This window comes from Tupaia chinensis, unplaced genomic scaffold, assembly GCF_000334495.1.
Source record: "Tupaia chinensis unplaced genomic scaffold, TupChi_1.0 Scaffold143746_1, whole genome shotgun sequence".
NCBI classification, from domain to species: domain Eukaryota; kingdom Metazoa; phylum Chordata; class Mammalia; order Scandentia; family Tupaiidae; genus Tupaia; species Tupaia belangeri.
Genome location: NW_006203595.1, coordinates 281,999 through 307,855, shown reverse-complemented (window position 1 = coordinate 307,855; position 25,857 = coordinate 281,999). Strand labels below are relative to the sequence as shown.

Genomic DNA, 25,857 nt, shown 5'->3' with positions numbered 1-25,857 from the left:
CTGCTGAAGACCCATAAGGTGCTCAGAAGTTTCCCGTGGGGATTCAAGAGTAACTGATGCAGACTTGGACAGTGTTGGATCTTCCAGATGGGGTTGTAAGACGGTTCTTCCTGTAGAGTTTCTATCTCTCAGCAACAATTATGGGTGGTTTGGTTTATACTGCTTGATGAGATGGTAGAGTATAGCACTAAGAATGTGGGTGGACTTGGACCTTAGCTTGAAAATCAGTCCTACCACCTCCTAGTGGGTGCCCTGAGACAAATTATTTAACTTCTCAACATCAGTTTCTGCCTCTGTAAGATGGTGATAAGAGAGCCAACTAAATAGCTTTGTAAGGATGAAAGACAGTAAGATATGTAAGTCACTTTGGGCCTGCTTGGTAAGGCATCATTAATGTGTTGCTCAGTGATTTTGGATCCATATGGGAAATCATGGATTCAGTTCTCCAATCCTGGCTGGCTGGGAAGGCTGAGGTAGGAGGGGCAGGGATTGCTGCATGGGACCCTATTGAGGATACCTGTCTCTCAATCACAAAAGAAGTAAACTTTTAAAGAGGTTTTTAAAATTAAAGCACTTGGCCCAGAACTTGGAAAAAATGGAAGAGCTCATTTAACCATGTCTTTTGCCACTGCTGGTGTGCTTATTGATGATGACAAAATTTTGACATGAATATAGTTGTGCTTCAGCATTTTTTCCTGGATGTAGCTTTCTCTTTCTGGGTGGGGTTGACAAAAGCATGAGCAGATCTTTCTGGCCTAAGGTAACTAGCTTTAGAGCCAGATCTGAATTAAACTCTCTGCTGCTTTTTACAGACTGTAAGATCTTGGGCAAATCCTTTTTACTTCTCTGTCCTTTAGATTCCTCATCTGTAAAATACAGTCAGGTATAGTGCCTATCCCCAAGGATGGTTCTAAGATAATGGATGTGGGGTCGGGCCCATAGCCACTAGTTAAGGGAACTGATTCTACAAGGCCAACTGCAGTTCAAATTCCAGCGCTGGCAGCTTGAAAAACATGCTAGGCATGTGTGTGTGCATGTGTGCACATGCGTGTGTGTGCTCAAAACCTAACAAGATGGAGAAATGGAGAAAGAATGGATTTCTCCTGATGTTTCTCCCTCCCTGGTGAGTGCATGCATCTTCTGGCAATTAAAAAGAGGGGAGTAAGGGGCTAGCAGGTGGTGTAGTGGTTAAGGTGCTGGACTCCCATGTGTTCAACCATGGTTTGAGTTCCGTACCTGGCAGCTTGAAACTCATACCGGGTGTGTGTGCATGTGTGCCCAAAATCCAAAGAAGAGAATGGAGGAGAAGGGACTGCAGTGTGGCCATCCCCCCTGGAGGGGTTATTTCTCTCTTTCTGTCTCGGTTCGGTGAGAGCAGATGCCCTATATCAAAAGTCTTGCTCTCAAAAGTAAAAAGAAATGGGGAGGTAAGGGCTAGCAGGTGGTGTAGAGGTTAAGGCGTTGGATTCTACATGACCACTTCATGGCTTGATTCCTACACCCAGTGGCTCGAAGATCACACAGGTCGTGTGTGCATGTGTGCCCAAGATCCTGAGAGAAGGGATTGTGGCATGGCCATCCCCACTGGAGCATGATTTCTCATTCTCTCTGTCTTTCTCTCTCTCTCCTGGCAAGTGCACGTTCCCTATAGCAAAACTTTAAAAAAAATAAATAAAAAGGAATAAGAAGAAACCCAAAAAACCTGAGTTGTTTTTGGAAGGATAAGAAAATGATTCAGTAGAAAATAATGCTCAGCACGGTTGTATTTATTTTTTGCCAGTCCCTTCCCACCCAAGAACCTTAAGAAATATGTGGTTCTAAACTAACCCTGTATTTCTAAGGCTCAGTTTTAGTTGGTCATCCACAACGTACTGTCCAAAAGCTTGATCAGGAGCATCTGTAGAGAAAGATGTATTCAGTACAGAGATGTCTTTGTTCTTTGCCAAGGTGGTCTTTATTCTCCAGTGGATGTCACCTAACTTCTTGAGCCTTTCAGTAGATAGAGGATTAACTTGATGGCTATGATTCAGATTACGAGCCAGTGGGGGTTCTCAGAGATGTGAAGTTAGAATAGATGGAATTGTAGGGAGGACCGTAGAGGTATCATAAAAACTTAAAAGCTGGGTGGTCCTGATGGGTCTATGGATGGTCTCATGTGCTGAGAGTTGGATGTTTGATGTTTCTCTTTAATAGTCTGTTAAAAGTCCAATACAAGAAAGAAAATACCCAATCAGTGAGAGTAAAGCCAGATGCCAGGTTTCCTTCCCCTGCTAGACCACTTCAGGGTAGGAAAGCATCTGTCAGTTCCCAAGGGCATATAGATTGCACCCTGTGAAGTGCCCACCCCTGCCCTAGGTTTCTGCTTTCTCTCATTCTCTGCCCTTCATTTAAGGAGTACTGACCATAGGATCCAAAGGCTTCTTCACGGGGATTTTCCGGTAACATCTCTATGTCCCAGATACTTGTTCTCCTTTTTGCCCTTGGTTCTGAGATTATAGAAATGAAAATGAGTTTCAATTTTGGCCAAAGATGTAGGAGTAGTTGCTGACATCTAGAAAACCACTTCCTCTTCTCTTCTATCATATTGCTTCTACTCAACTGCCAACTTTCCCCTTTATCCTCAGAGCCATTATGAACTACTTCTTAGTGGCTCTGGCCAAGACCAGGACCCTCCATGTAGGGACAACAGCCCAAGGCTTCAGGGTAGTCTGAAGATTAGATCCCTGTCAGGGTTGAGGTGACATAATACTGAAAATTAAGGGGCCGGCAGGTGGCATGGTGTTTAAGGTGCTGGTTCAAGTCCTGGACCTGGCAGCTTGCTCTCTCTCTCTCTCTCTCTCTCTCTCTCTCTCTCTCTCTGTGGTCAAATTAAAAAATAACAAGGACCAGCAGATGGCATAATGGTTATGTCAATGGACTCCATGTAGTCGAGTCCTAGACCTGGCAGCTTAAAATGCTGGGCATGTGTGGGTGCATGCCCCAAATCTCAAGAGGAGAATGGAGGAGAAGGGATTGTGGCATGGCCAATCCCCCTGGGGAGTGATCTCTCATTGTATGTCTCTCTCTTTGTCTCTCTGGTGAGCACGCACAACCTACAGCAAAAATCTCTCTCTCAAAAAATAAAAAATAATAACAAATGGAATTAAATAAACAGTTCTTTAAAAATATTGACAGTTGGGAACCAGCAGTTAGCGTAATGGCTATGTTGCTGGACTCACACGTAGTCGACCGCGGTTCGCGTCCCGGACCCGGTGGCTTAAAACTCATGCTGGGCATGTGTGCGTGCGTGCCCAAGATCCCGAGAGGAGAATGGAGGAGAAGGGATTGTGGCATGGCCAATCCCCCTGGGGAGTGATCTCTCATTGTATGTCTCTCTCTTTGTCTCTCTGGTGAGCACGCACAACCTACAGCAAAAATCTCTCTCTCAAAAAATAAAAAATAATAACAAATGGAATTAAATAAACAGTTCTTTAAAAATATTGACAGTTGACATCCTTGGAGACTGGGGCCCCAAAGAACACTGAAAAGGAGTAGATATTAGCAACAATGAGCTTTCAAGCCCTCAGCACCTTTTAAAATACCTTTACTGGGGACCTGGTGGCTTGGAACTCAGGCTGGGTATGTGTGTATGTGTCCAAAACTCAAGAGGTAAATGGAGGAGGAAGGATTGCTGCATGGCCATCCCTCCTGGGGGGTGATTTCTCACTTTCTGTCTGTCTCTCTCTGTGTGTCTTTGGCAAATGCACGTGCCCTATAGCAAAAATCTCTAAAAAAATAATAATACTTTTATCAGGAGAAATAATATGTTTACTATAAAAAAGAAAATTTCCAATGGGATGAAACTCCAAAGAAAAGTTCCTAGGCCTTACACTTCTCAACATCACCAAATACGTCATCTCCAGAGGAAACCACCACTCATATTTTGCTGATATCCCTCTAGATATCTCTATGCATGTATACACACCCTGTTATACATGTGGCACTCTAATTTGCTATCTTCCCTAACAGAATCTCAAGGTGTGGAAAATTTTCTAGATTTAAATGTAAGTCAGTGTTAATCTTTTTAATATCTGCATAGTATTCCATTGTGTGGCAGCATCTTAATTTGTTTAGCTTTTCCCCATTGTTAGATATATAGGTTGTTTCCAGATTTAGTTTTTGTACATTATGCTGTGATTGGACATTGTGAGCAGTGTAATTATTTTTCCATACAGCTCATAAGATGAGTTTTTTTTTAGTGGATTTCCACATTTTTAATGTTCCTGATATATAATTATAGGGCCCTTCAAAAAGTTCTTGAATAAATGGAAATGAAATCTGAGTTCTCTTGGTACAAAGACTTTGAAATTCATGCATAATTTTTCAAAATTGACATTTTCCATGAACTTATTGATGACCCCTTGTATATGAGTGGGTCATGTTATTTGAATGATCATGTTAGTAGAGCGAATACTATAAAGGTAAAGTCTCATATGCAAGGGTCTTCAAAAATTCATGAAAAATGTCCATTATGAAAAAATTATACAGAGAAAGATGGACTCTATGCCATAATCCTCCAGCCTCCATTGTTTTTTTTCTATAGGGTGTGCTTTTTGCCTCAAAATAAACTGTTCCTTTAATTATAATTTCCCATGAACTTCTTGAAGTTGTCGTGTGTGTGTGTGTGTGTGTGTGTGTGTGTGTGTGTGTGTGTATCCATCCCTTTTTCTTTTTTTTTGAGAGGGAAGAGGGGAGACAAACAGCCAAATTACCTTCCAGAAAGGTTGTACCAATTCATAATTCCACCATTGGTTTATCTTAGGGGTGGGTTCAGTAATGATTAAGTGCTCTGCATTTGGGATCCAGATCCCACATGACCAAGTGAGGTTCGAATCCTAGCCATCATGGTTTGAAAAACATACTGAATGCATGTGTGCATTTGCCTAAAATCCTGACAGAATGGAGCAATGGGGGAAAAAGAATTGTGGCATGACCACACACCATTGAGAAGTGCTTTCTCTCTCTCTCTCTCTCTCTCTCTGGCAAGCACATGCACCCTCTGGTAATTAAACAAAATTTTAAAACCCAAAAGATAATCCTGTAGGGGCTAGACAGTGGTACATCGGTAATACAACTGGGCCCACATAGCAAGGTCCTTGGTTTTCATCTTGAGGCCTTGGTGTGCACTCCAGGTGTGTGTTCGTGTCCTTCCTTGATCCAGGAAGGTTGAGGCTGGGGGTGGATTGTGGCATGAAGATCCTGGTGGGGTGTCTGTCTGTCTTTCTCACAGATGAAATAAATGAATAAACTTAAAGAAAATGATAATCCTATAGCTATCCAAATATCTTTTGCTAACTAATGTTGGGGTATTATACTTATACTGACCTACCAGAAAGTGATACCCAACTTCCCCCCTTGTACTTTTCCAGTTCTCTTATAACCACCAGCCATAATGGGCAAAAAGAATTTGATGCTCACAGTAGAAATACTGTGGTACAAATTATGAGGCAAGGCCTGTCTCTTTTCTTCTGTAACCTGTGGTCTAATGTTACCTTTTTTTTTTTTTTTTTAATGTTACCTTTAAAAAAGTTGTCATCAACATGTTGAGCTGGAATTGGTAATGCATTACTTCGATTGTAGCGAAGCTCGATGTTCCGCCGTCGGTTCTGAGCAGTGTTCCAGTTTCTCTTTACTCCAGAACATTCACCTTCCTCCATGGGTTCATCTAGAGCAAAGGTTACTGATATATTCTTTTTAGGCCTTAATCGTAAACCTTCTTTCTGTACAGCAAAAAAATTAAAAGAGGGAGAGGGGTAGAAAAAGTCAGTTGGTGCACAAGAGTTCAGGGATTGATGGGGCAATAACATTCAAAGAGGCATTACATGTAGGATAGACTTTAGGGGTCTGGCTTCCATTGGGCGTTGGCCAAGATATAGATGTTGTCTTCTCTCTTTGGACATTTTTGTTCTAGCAGAAGAGCTGGGGAAGATGGAAAGGACAAAGCAGTAATAGAAAAAGATACACATCAAGCTTTTCTCTCTAATGCAGCTACTACCCCATTTCTGCCATAAGCCTTTGGGCAATGAAAGTAATAATAGTACAAAAGACATTTAGGCACTTTACTACTCAAAACTTTGACCACCTCTTGGTTTCCTTTTCTCTCTTTCTCTCTTTTTTCAGCATTTTTATCCTCATCTCATTTGAGAATATTGGAAGGATCAGAGAACTGGAAGCTGAGAATAGGGAGCAGCTTCATGACATGTATCTGTAGAATAATGCCAATAGGCACTTGAAGGGGCTCATGTTCCTTTTCTTTTTCACATGGCAAATCAAACAATAAAAACCCTGTTTTGGAGAACCTCTAATGCCAATAGGGTGACTTTACCTTTTTACAACTCATCCTATACTCAAGTTGTGCCAGGGGTGGGGTGTACCTAACAACACTGGAGTGTTGGTGGTTGCTGCCCTGACTCCGTTTGTGCCAACTGATCTTGAGAGACTTGTGATGCTCAGAATCCAGGTACCTCTTAGAACTCCTTGCTCATATTTAAGGTTGACTCCTGTTTTTGTTCTTACCAGTAAATCTAACAAAGGCAGCTCAGTACCTGTCTGATGAGGATCTTTCCCCAGACCCTCTTATGCTCCTGGAGGTTGAAATGCCAGTGGTGGGTGGTTGTTGGCGAATATACAGCTCATCATATTTATCCCCAATGACAGCTACCAGCCAGCGCAGCCCTTCAGTTATTGACTGATGGTTCTTCCTTCGGAGATTTTTGATGGCTGAACATGGTTCCTGTGACAAACAGAAAAGTCTTCAGACCTGGAATCTAGGACCTCTAGTACCCACAGACCCAGTCACACTCCTCCAAATAGCAGAAGTACATATAAGCTCTGCTGTGGGCTAGAGAAGCTCTAAGATGTCTTAGGAGACACTCAGCATTCACATCTGAGGTGGTAAATGAAAGACACAAAAGCTGAGGTCCTTCAGTAATGGTTGTGGTGCCTTAGATGTGTGACCTTGAGTCTCTGAGCCTTAACTTTCTTATCCATAAAATGGGGACATTAAAACTTCAAACTTGGGGGCCAGAAGGTAGCAGCGTGGTTAAGATGCTGGACTCACACGACAGACCACAGTTTGAGTCCCAGACCCTGTGACTTGACACTCATGCTGGGCATGTGTACATGCATGCCCAAAATTCTGAGAGGAAAATGGAGGATAAGAGACTGCAGTGTGGCCATCTCCCCTGGGGAATGATTTCTTGCTTTCTGTCTCTGCTTCTCTCTGTCTTTCCACAACCTTATGTGCCCTATAGCAAAAAATCTCTCTCAAACCAACAAAAAGACTCCCAACTTGGGGCCAGCAGGTGGTGCTGGACCCCCACCCACATGGTTGACTGCAGTTTGAGTCTTGGACCTGGTAGCTTGCTTCTCACTTTCTCTCTCTCTTACTGTCTCTCTCTGGTGCGTACATGTTTTATTTTAAAATAATAATAAATATAATAAATAATTCTTTAAAAAAAGACAAGCTTCCAACTTTGTAGAGCTATTTAGAAAACAGAACATGATATTTGTTATTACCATTGTGTCATAAATTATCAGTATAGATGTTGCCTGTCAGGGAGAGACGTTACCTCCAAACCAACGTATGGGGTTGAGTATAGAATGGGCCAAGGACTGTATCAGGTGGGCCCTAGAGCAGAGAGAAGGGAGGTATTGATACTGACCACGCGGCACAGGGAATTATTCTCATTCACTAGCCTTTTGAGGAATAGATATTCTATAATATCACAAGGTGAGAGGGCATCCTTCTTGTCTTGTTTGTTTGCCAGGCTAGAAGAAGGAACATGAGAAAAGGAAAGTGTGAAACCCAAATAGAGGCAAAGGGCAAGAAAAGAAGGAAAAGAGGAAGAGGGCCAATTCTGTTACAACTGCTACATATCCAGGAATTAGGTTTAAAGACATACCTAATGGGTTGAGCCAGATATTTTTCTAGCAAACTCTCCATGGAAGAAAGAATAGCACAAATAATTTGGATCCAAGATAGTCCCTAGGGCTCTCTCATGTCCTCAAACTTTAATTAGACTTGCTAACTACAATATGAACAGATTTAGAGTTTTTATATCCTCTCCCAAACTCCATTCATGCTATAGTTGAGGTTGCTAATGAGGAATGAAAAAGGCAAAAAGAGAGTTGTGAGAGTGGAGTGAGGATTGGCTGGCCACCTGAATTACCATGCTGGAACAAATTCTAGTTGCATAACTCTTAAGCAGTCAGGTAAAGGAGGAGGCCACTGGCATCAATTACACAGAATAGGTTTTCTCTGCCACTATGAGGTCTCAGGATCAGAGACAAACTAGAAAAGATGAGAAGTGAATTCAGGAAGGCAGTCATCAGCAAGAGTTAAGAGATGGAGGTGGTAGATCCAGATAATCAGTTTCCATTTCCCTTTGATGCTCACCTTCAAAATCACCTTTATACAGTTCGGTAACATGTTCTCCCTGGTCCTGTCTGATAGAAAGCGGCCCTTGGAAATAGCCCCCAGAAGACTGGGCCACTCTACCTCATTGAGCCTCAGAGAAAAGGGGGTCCCTCCGGGTATGACAAAGGGACCACCCACCTCTCTATACTTCTCTTAAAGTACAAATTGGGAAGGGGAAATAGGGCACAAAAGCAGAATCTTACAGTAAGATGGGTTTCCCTGCCAGCCTTCTATCAGACATCAGATGTGGTAAGATGATCTTCACTTCCTGCATGCGTCCTAAGTCGCTGGAATCCAGGACAAAAACAAGTCCATGTGCCAGTGCATAGTAGTTTGGCCATGCTTCTTGGCCCTTCAGGTCTCCATTTAGGTCGTAGATGGAAACTTCGTATTTACCCAACAGGAGTGTAGTCGGTTCCGGTTTCATAGAATTTTTTATCCTACTGGGAAATACTATGCATAGGGGAAAAGAGAAGAAATAATCACAAAGCGGGGAAATATAGTTAGATCAAAGAATTTGTTGAACCTTGACTAGAGCCTGCTCTGAGAAATCCTGCTTTCTGCCACTCCATTCACATTCACAGATTCATTCCTAAACCAGAACTTTGCTTACGTGACCCTCTCCTGTCTCAGTAACTTTCAGTAAGTGCCTGTTGCTCCAAGGATAGAATACAGACTCCACCTCCTAAATTGCCAGACCTGTCTTTTAGCACTAACCTGACTGGTGACCATATTAGCCCTGGTACACACCCAGTCTGTTTCTCTCTCTGCTCCTTTATCCACACTCCCTTCGTTCTACATGAATGCAATGTTCTCTCTTTGCTGCGTCCTTCACAAGATGCCATTCCCCCTACTTGGAACACTCTTTTACTACTATTTGCTTGGTTAGCCCCTATTTTTCAAAATACCAATTTAGATCTCATTTATTCCAGAAAGTTTTCCTTCATATCACTGTTCCCTATCTAGAAAAGATGCCTTTCTTCTGGGATTACTATTAGCATAGCATATATCACAGTGTTATATTAGGTTGTTGGGAAAGTCATGATGTATTTTTCTATGTTTTTCGATGTGAAAGAAAATATGCCATGACCTACCCGACAACCCAATACATGCTGTGGTTTACTTACCTGGGTTATGAGTTGCCATAAGTCATGACCCTTTCAGTTTTATTCACAATGATATTCATGATGCTGAGCATAGAAGCTAGCATACAGGTATTATTTGTTCAGGAAATTTGGTAAATGAATGAATGAATAAGCAGGAAACCCTTTCTTCAAAGCTCAGCCCAATGCCACTGATTTTTTTTTTTTTAAGATTGATTGATGGACTGATAATTTGACCAGAGTCAGTCAGAGAGAGAGAGAGAGGGAAAGTAAGAAAGCAAGCCACCAGGTCCAGGACTTGAACCTCAATTTGCCATGTAAGAGTCTAGCATTTTAACCACTATGCCACTTTCTGGCCCCACCACTTACTTTTAGAAACCTTCTCTGACCTGCCCAGCTCTTACTTCTCTCTTATTGAGCACCTGGTCTGTTGAACTTGTCTTTTACCTCTTTCTTTGCTTACCATTTTCCTCCAACTATAATATAATCTCTGGCCCAGCCTGCTGATGTAGCTGACCACAGTTCAGATTTCCAGCCCAGTTGATCTGAAATGTGCCAGGTACATATAAGCACATGCCCAGGATCACAATAGGCTAGGCTAGAGGAAGTGTGTGTGTGTGTGTGTGTGTGTGGGGGGGGGTCACAGTGTTCTTTTCTCTCCCTTTCTCTCTCATGTGCAGATGTGCATATGCATACATGCTTTCTTTTATTTATTGTATGTGTGTATATATATATGTATATGTGTGTATATATATATACTCTGCAAGGGAGTGGCTCTGTGGTACCTTACACAGAGCAGGTGTTCCATAAATGTTTATAGTGCCTTTTACTGCAGTCGAAGGTATGAAGTCTGTTCCTACAAATATATTTCAAAAAAGTGTGCCAAAGTCAGACACATTTTCTTTTTAAAGTGATGGCCAGAACAAAACCCCGTTGGAAATTCTATACCTCATCTAGCTCCCATAGAAACACAGTTCAAAATGACAGTCTTTATACACATTCCAGTCTGTTGATCTGACAGCTCTGGACTAGCTTTCTGTCCATGTTAGTAGCAAATTATTTCTTACAGATTTTCTACACCCATACCTGGGAGTACTAAGACTGGGGAACTTATTTGTAGCCTCATATCAGCCTGTGACATTTTCTGTAGAATTGTCAAAATGAGTCATTTAAGCTAAGAAGTTAGTATATGCTTTCAGGTCTTTGGAAATATGTGATGACACATTTATGAGTATGCATATGTGTATATGTATTAAATTTTAATGTGACTTTATAGTGCCTCTTGTTTTCATGTTGGTCAATGATCTTTGTAATTACGGCTTTCAGATAACATATAATTTTAAGTCACAACTTTGATGTGATATTTGTTGTATCTGTATTCGACTACTTAAAAATAAAAAATGAATATACAAAAACTCTAAAGATATTTTTAAAATCTTGTTTCTTGTGTTGAGATAAGCTTTTTCTTTTTTAAATTTACCTGTATCTGTTACTACCCCTTTAAGCAGAATGTGACATGAGCATATTTCTATTCACAAGCCTGGCTGAAGTACTTTCCAAATGGCTTTATAAAATGCCCAAGGAGGCTTACAGTATTTTTCCTCTAAAACATACTTTTCTTTGGAAAACAAACCCCAATGGAGAGTTCCTCCTCCAAGTTGGCTCTTTTTAATATATTTTTAAAAGAATAGTACATACAAAATTGATAACTACAGGAAATGGAAAATTTAAAAGTAGATCCTAGGAGATGAAACTCAAAGCACTTTACAAATCTTCTTTTAAACATCAAGGTATATCTAAGAACACTAACAAAAGTTTTGATCTACTAAGAAACCTGGCTTGATAGCTTAACACTTTAGACCACAAAGTTAATATTAGATCACATACATCTTACAACAAAAAAATTACCTTGATCTGTTAAAATAAGCTAATGGGAAACTAGAAAAGCATTGCTAGCTCTGCTTTAGTGGCCAAGTTATTACAATTAGAAGTAGAAAGAAATCTTATCTTCCCCTTAAGTAGTTATCATCATGCTATACAGATGTTTAAAATGTTAACAAAGTAATTTTTAATTCTTGAAAAATATACATTATCAGAGGGAATGAAGAGAAAGTAGTCAGAGAGAGAGAGAGAGGGAAAGTAAGAAAGCAAGCCACCAGGTCCAGGACTTGAACCTCAATTTGCCATGTAAGAGTCTAGCATTTTAACCACTATGCCACTTTCTGGCCCCACCACTTACTTTTAGAAACCTTCTCTGACCTGCCCAGCTCTTACTTCTCTCTTATTGAGCACCTGGTCTGTTGAACTTGTCTTTTACCTCTTTCTTTGCTTACCATTTTCCTCCAACTATAATATAATCTCTGGCCCAGCCTGCTGATGTAGCTGACCACAGTTCAGATTTCCAGCCCAGTTGATCTGAAATGTGCCAGGTACATATAAGCACATGCCCAGGATCACAATAGGCTAGGCTAGAGGAAGTGTGTGTGTGTGTGTGTGTGTGTGGGGGGGGGTCACAGTGTTCTTTTCTCTCCCTTTCTCTCTCATGTGCAGATGTGCATATGCATACATGCTTTCTTTTATTTATTGTATGTGTGTATATATATATGTATATGTGTGTATATATATATACTCTGCAAGGGAGTGGCTCTGTGGTACCTTACACAGAGCAGGTGTTCCATAAATGTTTATAGTGCCTTTTACTGCAGTCGAAGGTATGAAGTCTGTTCCTACAAATATATTTCAAAAAAGTGTGCCAAAGTCAGACACATTTTCTTTTTAAAGTGATGGCCAGAACAAAACCCCGTTGGAAATTCTATACCTCATCTAGCTCCCATAGAAACACAGTTCAAAATGACAGTCTTTATACACATTCCAGTCTGTTGATCTGACAGCTCTGGACTAGCTTTCTGTCCATGTTAGTAGCAAATTATTTCTTACAGATTTTCTACACCCATACCTGGGAGTACTAAGACTGGGGAACTTATTTGTAGCCTCATATCAGCCTGTGACATTTTCTGTAGAATTGTCAAAATGAGTCATTTAAGCTAAGAAGTTAGTATATGCTTTCAGGTCTTTGGAAATATGTGATGACACATTTATGAGTATGCATATGTGTATATGTATTAAATTTTAATGTGACTTTATAGTGCCTCTTGTTTTCATGTTGGTCAATGATCTTTGTAATTACGGCTTTCAGATAACATATAATTTTAAGTCACAACTTTGATGTGATATTTGTTGTATCTGTATTCGACTACTTAAAAATAAAAAATGAATATACAAAAACTCTAAAGATATTTTTAAAATCTTGTTTCTTGTGTTGAGATAAGCTTTTTCTTTTTTAAATTTACCTGTATCTGTTACTACCCCTTTAAGCAGAATGTGACATGAGCATATTTCTATTCACAAGCCTGGCTGAAGTACTTTCCAAATGGCTTTATAAAATGCCCAAGGAGGCTTACAGTATTTTTCCTCTAAAACATACTTTTCTTTGGAAAACAAACCCCAATGGAGAGTTCCTCCTCCAAGTTGGCTCTTTTTAATATATTTTTAAAAGAATAGTACATACAAAATTGATAACTACAGGAAATGGAAAATTTAAAAGTAGATCCTAGGAGATGAAACTCAAAGCACTTTACAAATCTTCTTTTAAACATCAAGGTATATCTAAGAACACTAACAAAAGTTTTGATCTACTAAGAAACCTGGCTTGATAGCTTAACACTTTAGACCACAAAGTTAATATTAGATCACATACATCTTACAACAAAAAAATTACCTTGATCTGTTAAAATAAGCTAATGGGAAACTAGAAAAGCATTGCTAGCTCTGCTTTAGTGGCCAAGTTATTACAATTAGAAGTAGAAAGAAATCTTATCTTCCCCTTAAGTAGTTATCATCATGCTATACAGATGTTTAAAATGTTAACAAAGTAATTTTTAATTCTTGAAAAATATACATTATCAGAGGGAATGAAGAGAAAGTATCGAATACATATATAAATCATTCTTCAGGCAGAGCTTAATCTATTAGACTTCTTCCATGCATGACGTGTGGTCATCTCCTTCTAGAGGCTGCATTTCTTCAGTTACAGCAGCATTGGTATCATTGGCAATGTGGGTTATCTTCATCAACAGTCAAACCATATTTGATCATCCTGTAAATCCTGTTAGCATGTATCTGGGGATCTTCAAGACTGAAGCCAGAAGACAAGAATGAAGTTTCATGAATCAAGATGACAAGATTCTTCACAAACTTGTTCTTTTCAGCCTCTGTCTTTTGTCTTAAGGTCTCAGTAGTGGAAGGATCAGGTTGATCTCCAGGTGTTTCTTTGCCACCATGTGATCCTTTGTTGAGTTGCCTCTTAAGGCTTGAACTTTTTTTTTTTTGGAGAGGTTTTTGCTATAGGGCGTGTGCGGTCACCAGAAAGACAGAGAGACAGAGACACAGAAAGTGAGAAATCATCCCCCAGGGGGATGGCCATAGCACAATTCCTTCTCTTCTATTCTCTCTGGATTTTGGGCACAAATGCACATGTGCCTGGTGTGTTTCAAGCCTCTGGGTCCAGGACTTGAACTGCAGTCAGCCATGTGAGAGTCCAGCATCTTAAACGTTATACCACCTGCTGTCCCCTTAGAACTAACATTTTCTATTTCAGATTTGTCATCAAACTCCTTTTATTTTTCTTCCTATTTATCTTCCTTTTTTTTTTTTGGAGAGATTTTCGCTATAGGGCGCGTGCGCTCGCCAGACAGAGAGAGACATAGAGACAGAAAGCGTGAAATAACCCCCAGGGGGGATGGCAACGCCCCCTTCTCCATTCTCCTCTCGGGATCTTGGGCACGCATGCACACGCGCCTGGCGTGAGTTTAAAGCCACTGGGTCCAGGATGCGCCCCGCGGTCGACTACGTGGGAGTCCAGTGACATAGCCATTCCGCTAACTGCTGGTTCCCATCTTCCTTTTCTTCAGCTTCATCATCACTGACTTATTTATTATGTTCCTTCTCCACAAAAAAGAGTAATGAGATAGGTAATAAATTGAGAATATTTCTTCATAGTTTTCTCTATTCTTCTTTCTTCTAAATACTCAATTTGGCTCTCTTTCAGATGCAGAATAACCTTTGTTACATGACCAATGGGTTCACCTATGTCAGTCCTAATAGTGGATGATTCCCCTACAGAGGACTCCCAGATATACTGCTCATCATTTTTGTTTGGTGACCACAGTCACTTTCTTAGTCACCAAAAATGCCATTGCCCCAGGTGGGTGATTGCTCTCTCTCTCTGTCTCTCTCTTGCTCTCTTTCTCTCTCTCTCTCTCGGGAGTGGATGGGCATTATAACAAAAAACTTAAAAAAAAAAAAAGAATAAAATCCAATACCAAACTGGCCAATCAGAGATTTCTACACCAGTCCACAAAGCTTCCATGAATGCTTTGGTCCCCAATTTGGCAGTAGTGCCAAGGTTATTGATCAAGTCAGCCTTGGTCATTCCAATTTCTTTCTTTCTTTTTTCTTTTTCTTTCTTCCTTTTTCTTTTCTTCTTTTTTCTTTTCTTTTCTCTTTTCTATTCTTTTCTTTTCTTTTTCTTTCTTTCTTCTTGTCGAGGTTGTGACTGTGTGCACTCACCAGAAAGACAGAGAGAAACAGAAAGTGAGAAATCACCCCCCCCAGGGGGGATAGCCACACCGCAGTCCCTTGTCCTCCATTCTCCTCTCAGGATCTTGGGCACGCACGCAAATGCACCTGGCGTGAGTTTAAGCCACCAGGTCCAGGACTCGAACCGTGGTTGACTACATGGGAGTCCAGCGACACAGCCATTATGCTAACTGCTGGTCCCTTTCCTCCATTAATTTATAAACACCCCGAAAACAAGGACTAACTAATTCCTCTGGGTATCCATGATGGAGAGTATCATAAAGCATGGTCTGAGGACCTTTTGCTTCAGAGTTAGATGGGAGTAATTAATTATAACTCTAGACTAAATGAGTCAGAGTCATTAGGTTTGGGACCCAAGCATTTGTATGTTTAACAAACTCCTGACAGTTCACAAAGTCCCCAGGTGCTTCTTTTGCACTTTCAGTCTTGAGAACCACTGCTCCAGAGAGCCATGAAACTCATGCCTGGTTGTGTCTTGCCATCTTGTGTACTTGTAAAGATGCAGATTCATGGGCCCTCCCCAGACCGAAGTATTTGAACCTCCCCAGTCAGTAGGTTTGGAACCTCTCCAGATGATTCTGGTCATTGACTCTCTCTATTTGCTGTTCTCCCTGATTACCTGTTGAGTTTTTTGTTTGTTTGTTTTAAGGTCTTTGCCATAGGGTGTGTGTGCTTGATGGAGGGAGACAGAGAGAAAGTGAGATATCACCCCCCAGAGGAGATGGCCACACCACAGTCCATTCTCCTTTTGGGGTTTTAGGTACACATGCACACATGCCTGGTGTGATTTTCAAGCCACCAAGTCTGGGACTTGTAACCATGGTCAACCATGTAGGAGTCCAGTGCCTTAACCACCATGCCAACTGCTGTGCCACATCTGTTTCCACCCTGTGGAATTTTAAAAATCTATGCTGCTAGGCCTCATTCTCTGAGGTTTGAGTCCATAGATATGGGAGGGTCTTAAGCATTATGTTCAAAAAGTTCACCAGATGATTGAAATATGTAGTCAGGGTTGAGAGGCACTGTTCTAAATGTCCTTATTTAGAGCACCTGCTTGTTCTCATGTTTGTGTTTCTTGCCCACACGACCATGCCAGACAAAACAGTTAAAGTGAATGGTGTTACCAGTCATAATGGCTTCCGTGCCAAAATATTTTATAGTGTCTTTTTTTAAAGAATTATTTATTTAATTTTATTTATTTATTCATTTATTTTAATTTGACCAGAGAGAGACACAGAGAGAAAGAGAAGGAGGGATCGTGAGAAAGCAAGCCACCAGGTCCAGGACTCGAACCATGTCAGCCATATGGGAGTGTCCAGTGCCTTAACCACCACACCACCTGCTGGTCCCAATAGCTAGTGTCTTTAAACGTTCACACAAGTTACTACTTGTAGATTAGAACTTCCTTGAAAGAATTTTGACAGTCCTCTTAAAAACAGGAGGGACCAGCAGATGGCATAATGGTTATATCACCGGACTCCTACATAGTCAATTGCGATTCAAGTCCTAGATCCAGCAGCTTAAAATTCACGCTGGACACAAGTGCATGTATGCCCAAGATCTTTACAGGAAAATGGAGAAGGGACTGCAGCATGGCCATCTCTCCTGAGAGGTGATTTCTTACTTTCTGTCTGTCTCTGTCTCTCTGCTGAGAACACAAGCCCTATAGCAAAAATATGCTTAAAAAATTTACAGGAGCAAGTGAGGTATGCTATTGTATTGGGGGTACAGCAAACTACTAGATTAACTTTGGTGGTTTCTCGTAGACAGAAGTGGCCCGAGACATTCTTCAGAATATGTCAATGGCCATTAAACATTTTTCTGTGAATAAAGTCATAACCATAAAACAATACATTTATGAATCAGCCTAAAATTATTCACTGAGCACAAGGCAAGTTTGTACAGTAGCAAAATAAATAGACTCTGCACTGTCCTCTAGGAAGTAGAATGGTAAACAGAAACTATTCTCACAAACAAAATGGCATACAGCTGATTCCATATGATTGCTTTCCAAAGCTGGCTGGCTGTCAGAAACCTGGGAGAGTTTTTAAACTATAGCTTCTCAGGCCCCACCCAGACTGAATGGAAGTCCACAGGTGAGGCTGAGTGTTTCTTTGCCACCATGTAACCCATTGCTGAGTTGTCTCTTAACGCTTGAGATTTCATAATTCCATATTTTCTGTCCAGCCATATGTGCTCGTGACAATGTAGCATGGATGTCACCAACTGGTGACATCTAGAAAATTATTCCCACTTTTTTTCTAATTCATAATAGAGCATGAGCAAGTATGAGAGAGAGGTTTTTTTTGGGAAAGAGAGAGAGACACCCTGTGTAGAATCTGGCCATGCCATGATCCCCTTCCTTCAGTCTTCCAACCTGTCAGATCTTGCATTTGCACATGTGCCCAGTGTGTTTCAGGCCATGTAGGCTGAGGACTCAGACCACGGTTGCCATGTGGGGTATGGCTTCTTTTGAGCAGCATTTATAGAACCAGCACTATAGAACCAGACCAATCCTTACTTTTATCAGTAATCTCGTGATTTATCTGCTTGATTTTACTGCTTCTGGGTACCTTATTACCAGTTCTGTGAGACAGGAGAGGCAAGCAGTCAAGTTTGCTGCTTGTAAAGGGAGATACTAGGCTGCACCAATGGCTAAAATGTGGTGCTTAGAGCTGCTACTGGGGCAAAGGAAGAGACAAAATGGCAACATGTAGCCTCAGGATGGAATTGGGGAGAACATTCATTCCACAAATATTTTTTTTTTTGGAGAGGTTTTTGCTATAGGGCACGTGCGCTCGCCAGACAGAGAGAGACATAGAGACAGAAAGTGAGAAATCACCCCCCGGGGGGATGGTCACGCCGCAATCCCTTCTCCTCCATTCTCCTCTCGGGATCTTGGGCACGCATGCACACGCGCCCGGCGTGAGTTTTAAGCCACCGGGTCCGGGACACGAACCGCGGTTGACTACGTGGGAGTCCAGCGCCTTAGCCATTACGCTAGCTGCTGGTTCCCTCCACAAATATTTATTGAGAATCTAATTGAAGATACTACAATGAAAGTACAGAGGCCCAAGATACACAGATGAAAGGACACCTGAGTCTAATGGATGGACTTAAAATTGTGTAAAATATTGTGATAAGTGCATGCTAAAGGGATGCATGGAATAGAGTGGGAACCAAGGAAGGAGGTGTTGGGAGTGAAGAAAGGTTTTCCTGGGCTCAAGCTTATGTAGTGACTTGAGGTGTTTAATTAAGCAGGTATGTAATGGAGGGAATGAAATGCTAGTTTTTAGTTTTCAGAAAGCACAGCCATGTGAACTGGAACAGTGTGTGATGGCAGAGGAATGGCAAATCATTTGGTTTTGTTGTATCAGAGGGTGTGTGAAGTGGGAAATAGAGCTGGAGGAGGAGGGGCCAAATCATGGAGGGCCTTGTGTGCTGCTTAGGAACTTAAGGTTTTTTTTTTTTAAGACAATGGGGAAGCACTGAACAGTTTTGATCAGGGAAGTCATTCTATAACTGTGTGAGCTATATACTGAGGAAACAACCAGCAAGCTGTTGCTGTAGTTTAAGGAAATTGGTGAAGGTTTCAAGTAGACCAGAAGCAGAGGAGCTAGGTTAGCCCTTTGCTGTACTTGCTGAGAGCTGCCAGATTATATAAAACTCAGCTATGCCATCATACCCCTTCATTTATTTAATAAGCATCAGTGGAGAGTGTCCTATGCCAGAAACGGTACTGGCTTCTATGATTGATTGACTAGTAATTAGCTGGGTTTTCACAGCTAACATAGTAGCTTCCTAAAATTCTGTGCAACTGATATTTGAAATGTTAAGGTATTACCCTGAGATCTGGTATTACAGTTGCACCTATGAGTCCATAGGAGACATAAGCCAGTGTCTAATGCTCTTGGTTTCTCTACGCTGACATTTCTCAAGTTCCAATTCTCTGTATGAGCTGTCACAGAGTTTCATTTTATTAAGCTTTTTAATTATTCCATTCTTGTCTCTCTTATCTAAACCAAGTTCCACTTTAATTTAGCTCAGAAACTAGACAACATTTCAAACATACTATCCTTCATAATTTACTACACATTTTGAGCTCATTCATACTGACACTATGAGAGGACTTTGGATTAGGATATCTTGTAAAGGGAGCAAGTAACAGACATTACATCAATAGGCTGATTACACCTGAGGGGGTGAAGGGGAGAGACTGTTTGTTGGGATGTGTTTATCCTCAAAAAGAGGTAAACTGAGGGCCATGAGGTAATGCTAGGAAGGAATGATTATTTCATTGGACCCTGGGGTCCATAGGACATATAAACCAGTATCTAATGCTCTTAGTTTCTTACGTCTTTGGAAGGTCTCTACAAGGACAGTTTTACCGGAGTTGTCCAAGCCAACGACAATGATGGTTATGTGTCTGGAAATGGAAAAGAAAAATAAGCCAAAGCATTAAAAACACTGTTAGTTTTTAGGCTAAACAAATACTTCTACTCTTCTTAAGCACTGGGAGTTCTACCTGTAGTAGTCTCCATGTATGGTCCAGCTAAGGTGGTAGAAAGTGGATTGGGAACCTTTCCCCAAATCCCCCAAGGATGCTTTTCTTCCTGATTCATTTATGATGAAGAATTGGCCATCCTCCATTAACCCTGCCCTTTATCTTTCAGACCGTGCTTAATCATTTCCCCTAAGAATACACAAGATCTTCAGAAAAATCTATGGAAAATGCATATCATGAAAAAAACTGTCCATGAATTAATTTTTTTGCTCAAAATATACTTGTTTTTTAATTCTATTTTTCAACAAATTTTTGACAACCTCTCATGCAATCATGAAGATTTGTCCCTTAGGAGACTGGGTAGAAACATGGAAGGAAATGATGGTATAGGTCTAGAGAAATAATTGTAATATTACCTTCGTTTCTCTTCAGTTGTCTTTACCCTAGACCAGCAAGAAGTCAGTAGCCGGAACATGATTCAACTTTGTTCTTAAATATTAAAAGAAGACAGTAAATGAGAAAATAGCCCATTATTAACATTGTTCCTAAGTCAGCTTATGATTATATAGTAGTTTCTGTTAAACCAAAAGCTTGGGACTGTTAGAAGTCCATTACTTCATTCTATCCAACCTTGTTTATAAATGTCACAGAGGAAGAGACTAGTTATCTTCAAATACAGTGGCAGGAGAGAGAGAGAGAGGGGGAGAGGGAAAGGCACCCCAACAGGGACTTCATGCTGTGATCCACCTCCATCAGAGGCAGCTGGGATCACAGGCACACACACTTCCCAATGTACTCAGGGATGTCCCAGGACACAAACCCAGTACCTTTCCCATGTAGGTCCAGTTGTGGTGGGGTAGCTACCTGGCCACCCACTTCCAGAGTTCTTATAAAGTAAAATGAAGATGATGATATATTTTACTTACCTTGAGGTGGGTAATTATTTATCTAAGAAGTTGCCTCTTTTCAGATGAAAAATATAAGATGTTTAGAGCAAAAAGGAAGGTTCATTAAGCTCGAACCTTTCTTCTAGATGGCCACAGCTCAACTGCTCACTTAGGATATGGCAACATCCTAACAATGTCTATGAAGATTCTGATGTATCTATGGCAACCACTGTTTGGGTCATAGCAATCTAACTCACATATCCTTGCCTTGTATGATCTTAGCTAATTACTAAGTGAACTTTTAGCCTTCATAGTTTTTACATATTTTTATGACTTTATACATATTCACTCATTTAATCCTATTTACAACATGACAAAGTAGAGACTGTTATCCCAATTAATTTAAGAGATGAGGTCTGCAAAGAGGTGAAACTCAGAAAGTGCTAAGTGATAAAGCCAAGTTCAAACCTAGGTAGTCTGGCTTCAGGGTCTGTGTATTAGGTCAAAGGTTTCATACATTCTGTGAGTGAGAAGACCTCAGGTGCCAAAGAAACTACCTCTACTCTGGGCTTCTCTCTCTTCTGGCCAAACTATATCATACTATTTTTTATTTTTTAGTGATCTTTTTAGAAAATCTATTTTAGAATGGTTTTAGATACACAGAAAAATTGCAAAGATAGTACCAAATATCCCCATCTTTTCCACACTCAAATCTTACATTAGTATGATGCATTTATTACAATTAATGAACTAGTATTGAGATGTTATTAACTGAAGTCTGTACATCATTCAGATTTCCTTAGTTCTTACCTAGGTTGCTCAGACTTTCTTTGTTTTTTGATAACCTTGAAAGGAATACTAATTATTTTGTAGAATGCCTCTCACTTGGTGTTTGATATTTTCTCATGACTAAACTGAATTTATGTGTTCTTAGGAGGAAGACCAGAGATCATGTGTCATTCTCATCATATCTTATCAAGGATGTATGCTAATGGGATTATTTATCACTCATGATTTTAACATTCATCATTTTGCTGAGGCAGTGTTTATTGGGTTTCTCTACAATAAAGTTACTTCTGCACCCTCTCACCATACTGTATTTTTGGGAAGGAAATTACTATGCATGGCCCTTGAGAAATTGGGAATTATCCTCCATTCTTTGAGGTAGAATAGCTATGTAAACTATTATATTTGGAACCCTCTATATGGGGCCTTTATTGTTACTCATTTGTTTATTAAAGCATTTATTTTTACATTATGACTTTTGGTTATTTATTTTATACTTTGAGTTATAATCCAATACTACTTTATTTTCTTGTTCAAATTATTCCATCTTAGGTCTTAGAAGTTCTTTATTTTTTAAGAATTATTTAATTTTATTTATCATTATTGTTATTTTTTAATTTGATACAGGCACTCACCAGGAAGATGGGCGAGGGGAGTGAGAAAAGAAGCTGGCAAGTCCGGAACTCGAACTGTGATCAGCCATGTGGGAATCCAGCACTCCAGCTACCACTTCACCTGCTGACCCCGGGAGTTCTTTCAGTTCTTTCATCATTGTGGGTTGTTTTTGTGTTGATTTTTGAACATTTTTTATTTTTTGGTACAAGATACTTCAGGTTCATCTTCTATATTCCCTGCCCTAGTCCTAGACTCACCATTTCTCCAAGGAACCCTTGATCCTTTCACTGGAGAATGGTCTTAGAAACCTACATCTGAGAACTAGGTGTGCTTGTTGATACTGGAGTGTCATTGTTTCTAGGCCCTCTCAGGTGACAGAACAAGGAAATATATGTGTCTATGCACACATTTGAAAATATTTATGTAACCACATGTATCTATGTTGGGCTAAACATGAAATCATACTGATGTCTTTTACCCTAATCCATCATCATGTGGATCATTCTAGTCTCCCTTTGCTTGGCTGTAACCTTTTGCTCCAATAGTGAGAAACCTGTCTTCTATCATTCACTATCCATTTTCTTCATTGTTCAATTCCAGTATACACGTATAGCAGTATCAGATTTGTTAACCCATATACTTGCCCTTGGAAACAACTTGACCAGCTAGAATACAGTGCTGTGTGGAGTTCTTTTGCCTTTACTTTAGATAGTCTTATAGATTTCACTCATTTTAAAAGTTTCTTACATCAGCTTACATACTCTACCCCTTTTGGTAAGATTATTTCATACATTTATAGTGTACATTCTGTGATAATAAAAATTTCCTTCATTCATGATAGAGTATGTACATATATGCTAGGTAGAGATAGAGAGATTAGCACCTTCCATGGGGTTTTGTCATGCTACAATCCCCTCCTTCCAGTCCTTCAGTCCATTGGCTCTTGGGCACTTATGAATGTGCCTGACATATTTCAGACTAACTGGGCTGGGGATTCAAACCACAGTCACCATGTGGAATCCAGCTTCTCTCTAGCATTACATTACTACTGCACCATGGAGCCGGCCCTGTGATGGTTAATTTTGTGTGTCAACTTGACTAAACCACAGAATGCTCAGATATTTGGTCAGAATAATTCTGGATGTTTTTATGAGAGTAGTTTTGGGCAAGATTAACATTTAAATCAATAGACTGAGTAAAGCAGATTGCCCTCCCTAACGCTGAATATGTCTCATCTAATTTGTTGAAGGCCTGACTAGAACCCAAAAACTAAAACTAATTCTCACCTGAATAAGAAAGGATTCTTCCATCCTGACTGCTTTTGAACTGGGACATCCAGTTTTTTCCTACTACTGGACTTGAACTGAATCATTAGTTCTTCCTGGGTCTCCAACCTGCCGGTCTTTGAAGTGGGATTATAGTACTTGCTCTTCTGGTTCTCAGGCTTTTGGACTAAAACTAAACCATTAACTCTCCTAAATCTCCAGCTTGCCAATTTTCCTTGAAGATCTTGGGACTTTCCAGACTCCATAACACAGCCAATTCCTTATAAGTATTTTTGTCTACAAATGTGTGTCTGTATATATAATCTATTTATTTATCTTGTCTCTCCTTGTTCTTCCGTCCTTTCTCCCTCTTATTGATTGTTTCTCTGGAGAACCCTGATCACTGATTAACATTTATACTTATTCTTCATTCTACATTTTGAATTGGACCACAGACTAGGCCTTAAGCAGGAATTACTATATATTTAACTGTATAATAAGAACAGACTGATGTCTGTTGTCTTCTAAGCCCATAGCTAATTTGAATTTTGCTGTGTTTTCTTATGGCCTCAGGACTAAGAATGATTTTTTCACACACTGTCTTTTTTTTTTTTTTTTTGAGAGGTTTTGCTATAGGGTGCGTGCGCTCACCAGAAAGACAAAGAGACAGAGGAATAGAAAGTGAGAAATCACCCCCCAGGGGGGTGGCCACGCAGCAATCCCTTCTCCTCCATTTTCCTCTCTGGATCTTGGGCATGCATGCACACGCGCCCAGTGTGAGTTTAAGCCACTGGGTCTGGGACTCAAACCGTGGTCAACTACATGGGAATTCAGTAGCATACCATTATGCTAACTGCTGGTCCCAATTTCTTCACATTCTTAAAGGGTTAAAAAGAAAAAGAAGACCGTATGTGTATGTATGTGAATATGTATGTGATCTCCAAAGCCTAAAATATTTACTCTTTTTAGAAAAAAAATTGCCAACCTCCATCTCAGAGTAACTACTAATAAAGCTTCCTTTCACTCTCAAAAGTGTCTTTGTTTGGATGTTACACTATGAACACTTATCTTCATGTGAATGGTATCCTTCACAGCTCTTTGAAAGGTTCAGCTGAAAGCTTTTCTTAATATATAGATTGATTTTTGACCCACTTGAGTTTGCATTTTCCTCCTGTACTTGCCATTCAGAGGGAGCTATCTATAGCTAAGATCTTGTGTTATCCCTCCACCTTCTTCCTGTCATGGCTAGAAATGTTTTAGGTAGAGAAATAATTTACTATACTTTTTCCCCATCTTTGTTTGCTTGCTTATTTTGTGTATGTCCCTGAATTCATGTTGTGTCCTTTGATACCTGCTTAGAAGTACAAAGGATAAGTTCAGACTGAAGAAGATGAGTAAGGAAATGATCCAGGCCCAACACTGATTAGACCTCAAGGTAAAATACCAGGATCATTTACTTGTTACCAATTGGCAAGCATTAGATTGGGAAGCATGGAGATCAGTAAAGAGCAGGCTTATGATGAAATTGGTTCTAACCAGATAAATATACAAAGGACTTCAAAAATTTTATGGAAAAGGGGAGTAAAAGTATGAGTTTATTTTGGTGCAAAGAAATTGAAATTTGGATTGACAGGTGCCGTGGTGGTTGGGGCACTACTCCCACATGGCCGACCATGGTTTGAGTCCTGTACCTGGTGGCTTACTTTCTCATTTTCATTCTTTCTCTCTCTCTGGTCAAATAAAAAAAATAGTAATAAGTAAATAATTTTTAAAGAAGAGAAATTGAACTTCATGCACAGTTTCTCATAATGTACATTTACATGAACTTTAGTATTTGATAGCAACTTTACAATTAGTAGAAATAGAATTAGTAGAGTGACCGTAATTGCCTAGTGTTATGTGTCACCAGTAATAAATCCTGTCTTGTTTGAGGGTAGGATCAGCGAGACTGAAAACATGAGTAAGACAACTCCAATAAAGCACTGCACAGGGTTTATTACAGGGTAAACTTACATGTGGAAAGGGTTAGGAAGATGGTGACCTGAATGCACTCACAGCTTCAATCCCTCGTTTGCTCTGCTATACTATGTACTCCATCCTCTGCTGCCACCCTGCAATTGCCCTGAAACTGCCCCACCTTGAAGCAAGCTGGGACTTTTAAAAGGAATTCAACCTGCATGTAGTTTGGGAGCATGTTTGCCCTGTGCTCCAAATCAATCTGTCTAAATAGCGGTCAGCGGGATTGGAAAGGGACCACGGCTTGTTATACAGCATGGAAGGAAGAAATGGAGGACAAGCAAGATATCACCAGTCTTTAAGAAATAAGGGTAGAGGGAACCAGCAATTAGCATAATGGCTATGTCGCTGGACTCCCACATAGTCGACCACAGTTCGCGTCCCAGACCCGGTGGCTTAGAACTCACGCCGGGCGCGTGTGCGTGCGTGCCCAAGATCCCAAGAGGAGAATGGAGGAGAAGGGATTGCGGCGTGACCATCCCCCCCGAGGGGTGATTTCTCGCTTTCTGTCTCTATGTCTTTCTTTGTCTGTCTGGCGAGCGCACGCGCCCTATAGCGAAAACCT

At 40.4% G+C, this 25,857-nt stretch overlaps 1 protein-coding gene across 1 annotated transcript; it reads right to left on the bottom strand.

The window, feature by feature from the left end:
• Positions 1-1,666: 1,666 nt before the first annotated feature.
• Positions 1,667-20,792, bottom strand: ARL13A (ARF like GTPase 13A). Its single transcript, XM_006164855.3, has 10 exons — positions 20,650-20,792; positions 20,140-20,212; positions 19,575-19,645; positions 8,662-8,911; positions 7,704-7,809; positions 6,585-6,772; positions 5,862-5,958; positions 5,558-5,759; positions 2,403-2,486; positions 1,667-2,194 (listed from the first exon to the last, which is right to left on the bottom strand). Exons 2-10 carry the CDS (start codon positions 20,196-20,198, stop codon positions 2,187-2,189), a joined length of 1,065 nt encoding a protein of 354 aa, XP_006164917.1. The 5' UTR covers positions 20,199-20,212; positions 20,650-20,792; the 3' UTR covers positions 1,667-2,186.
• Between the last annotated feature and the right edge of the window lie 5,065 nt (positions 20,793-25,857).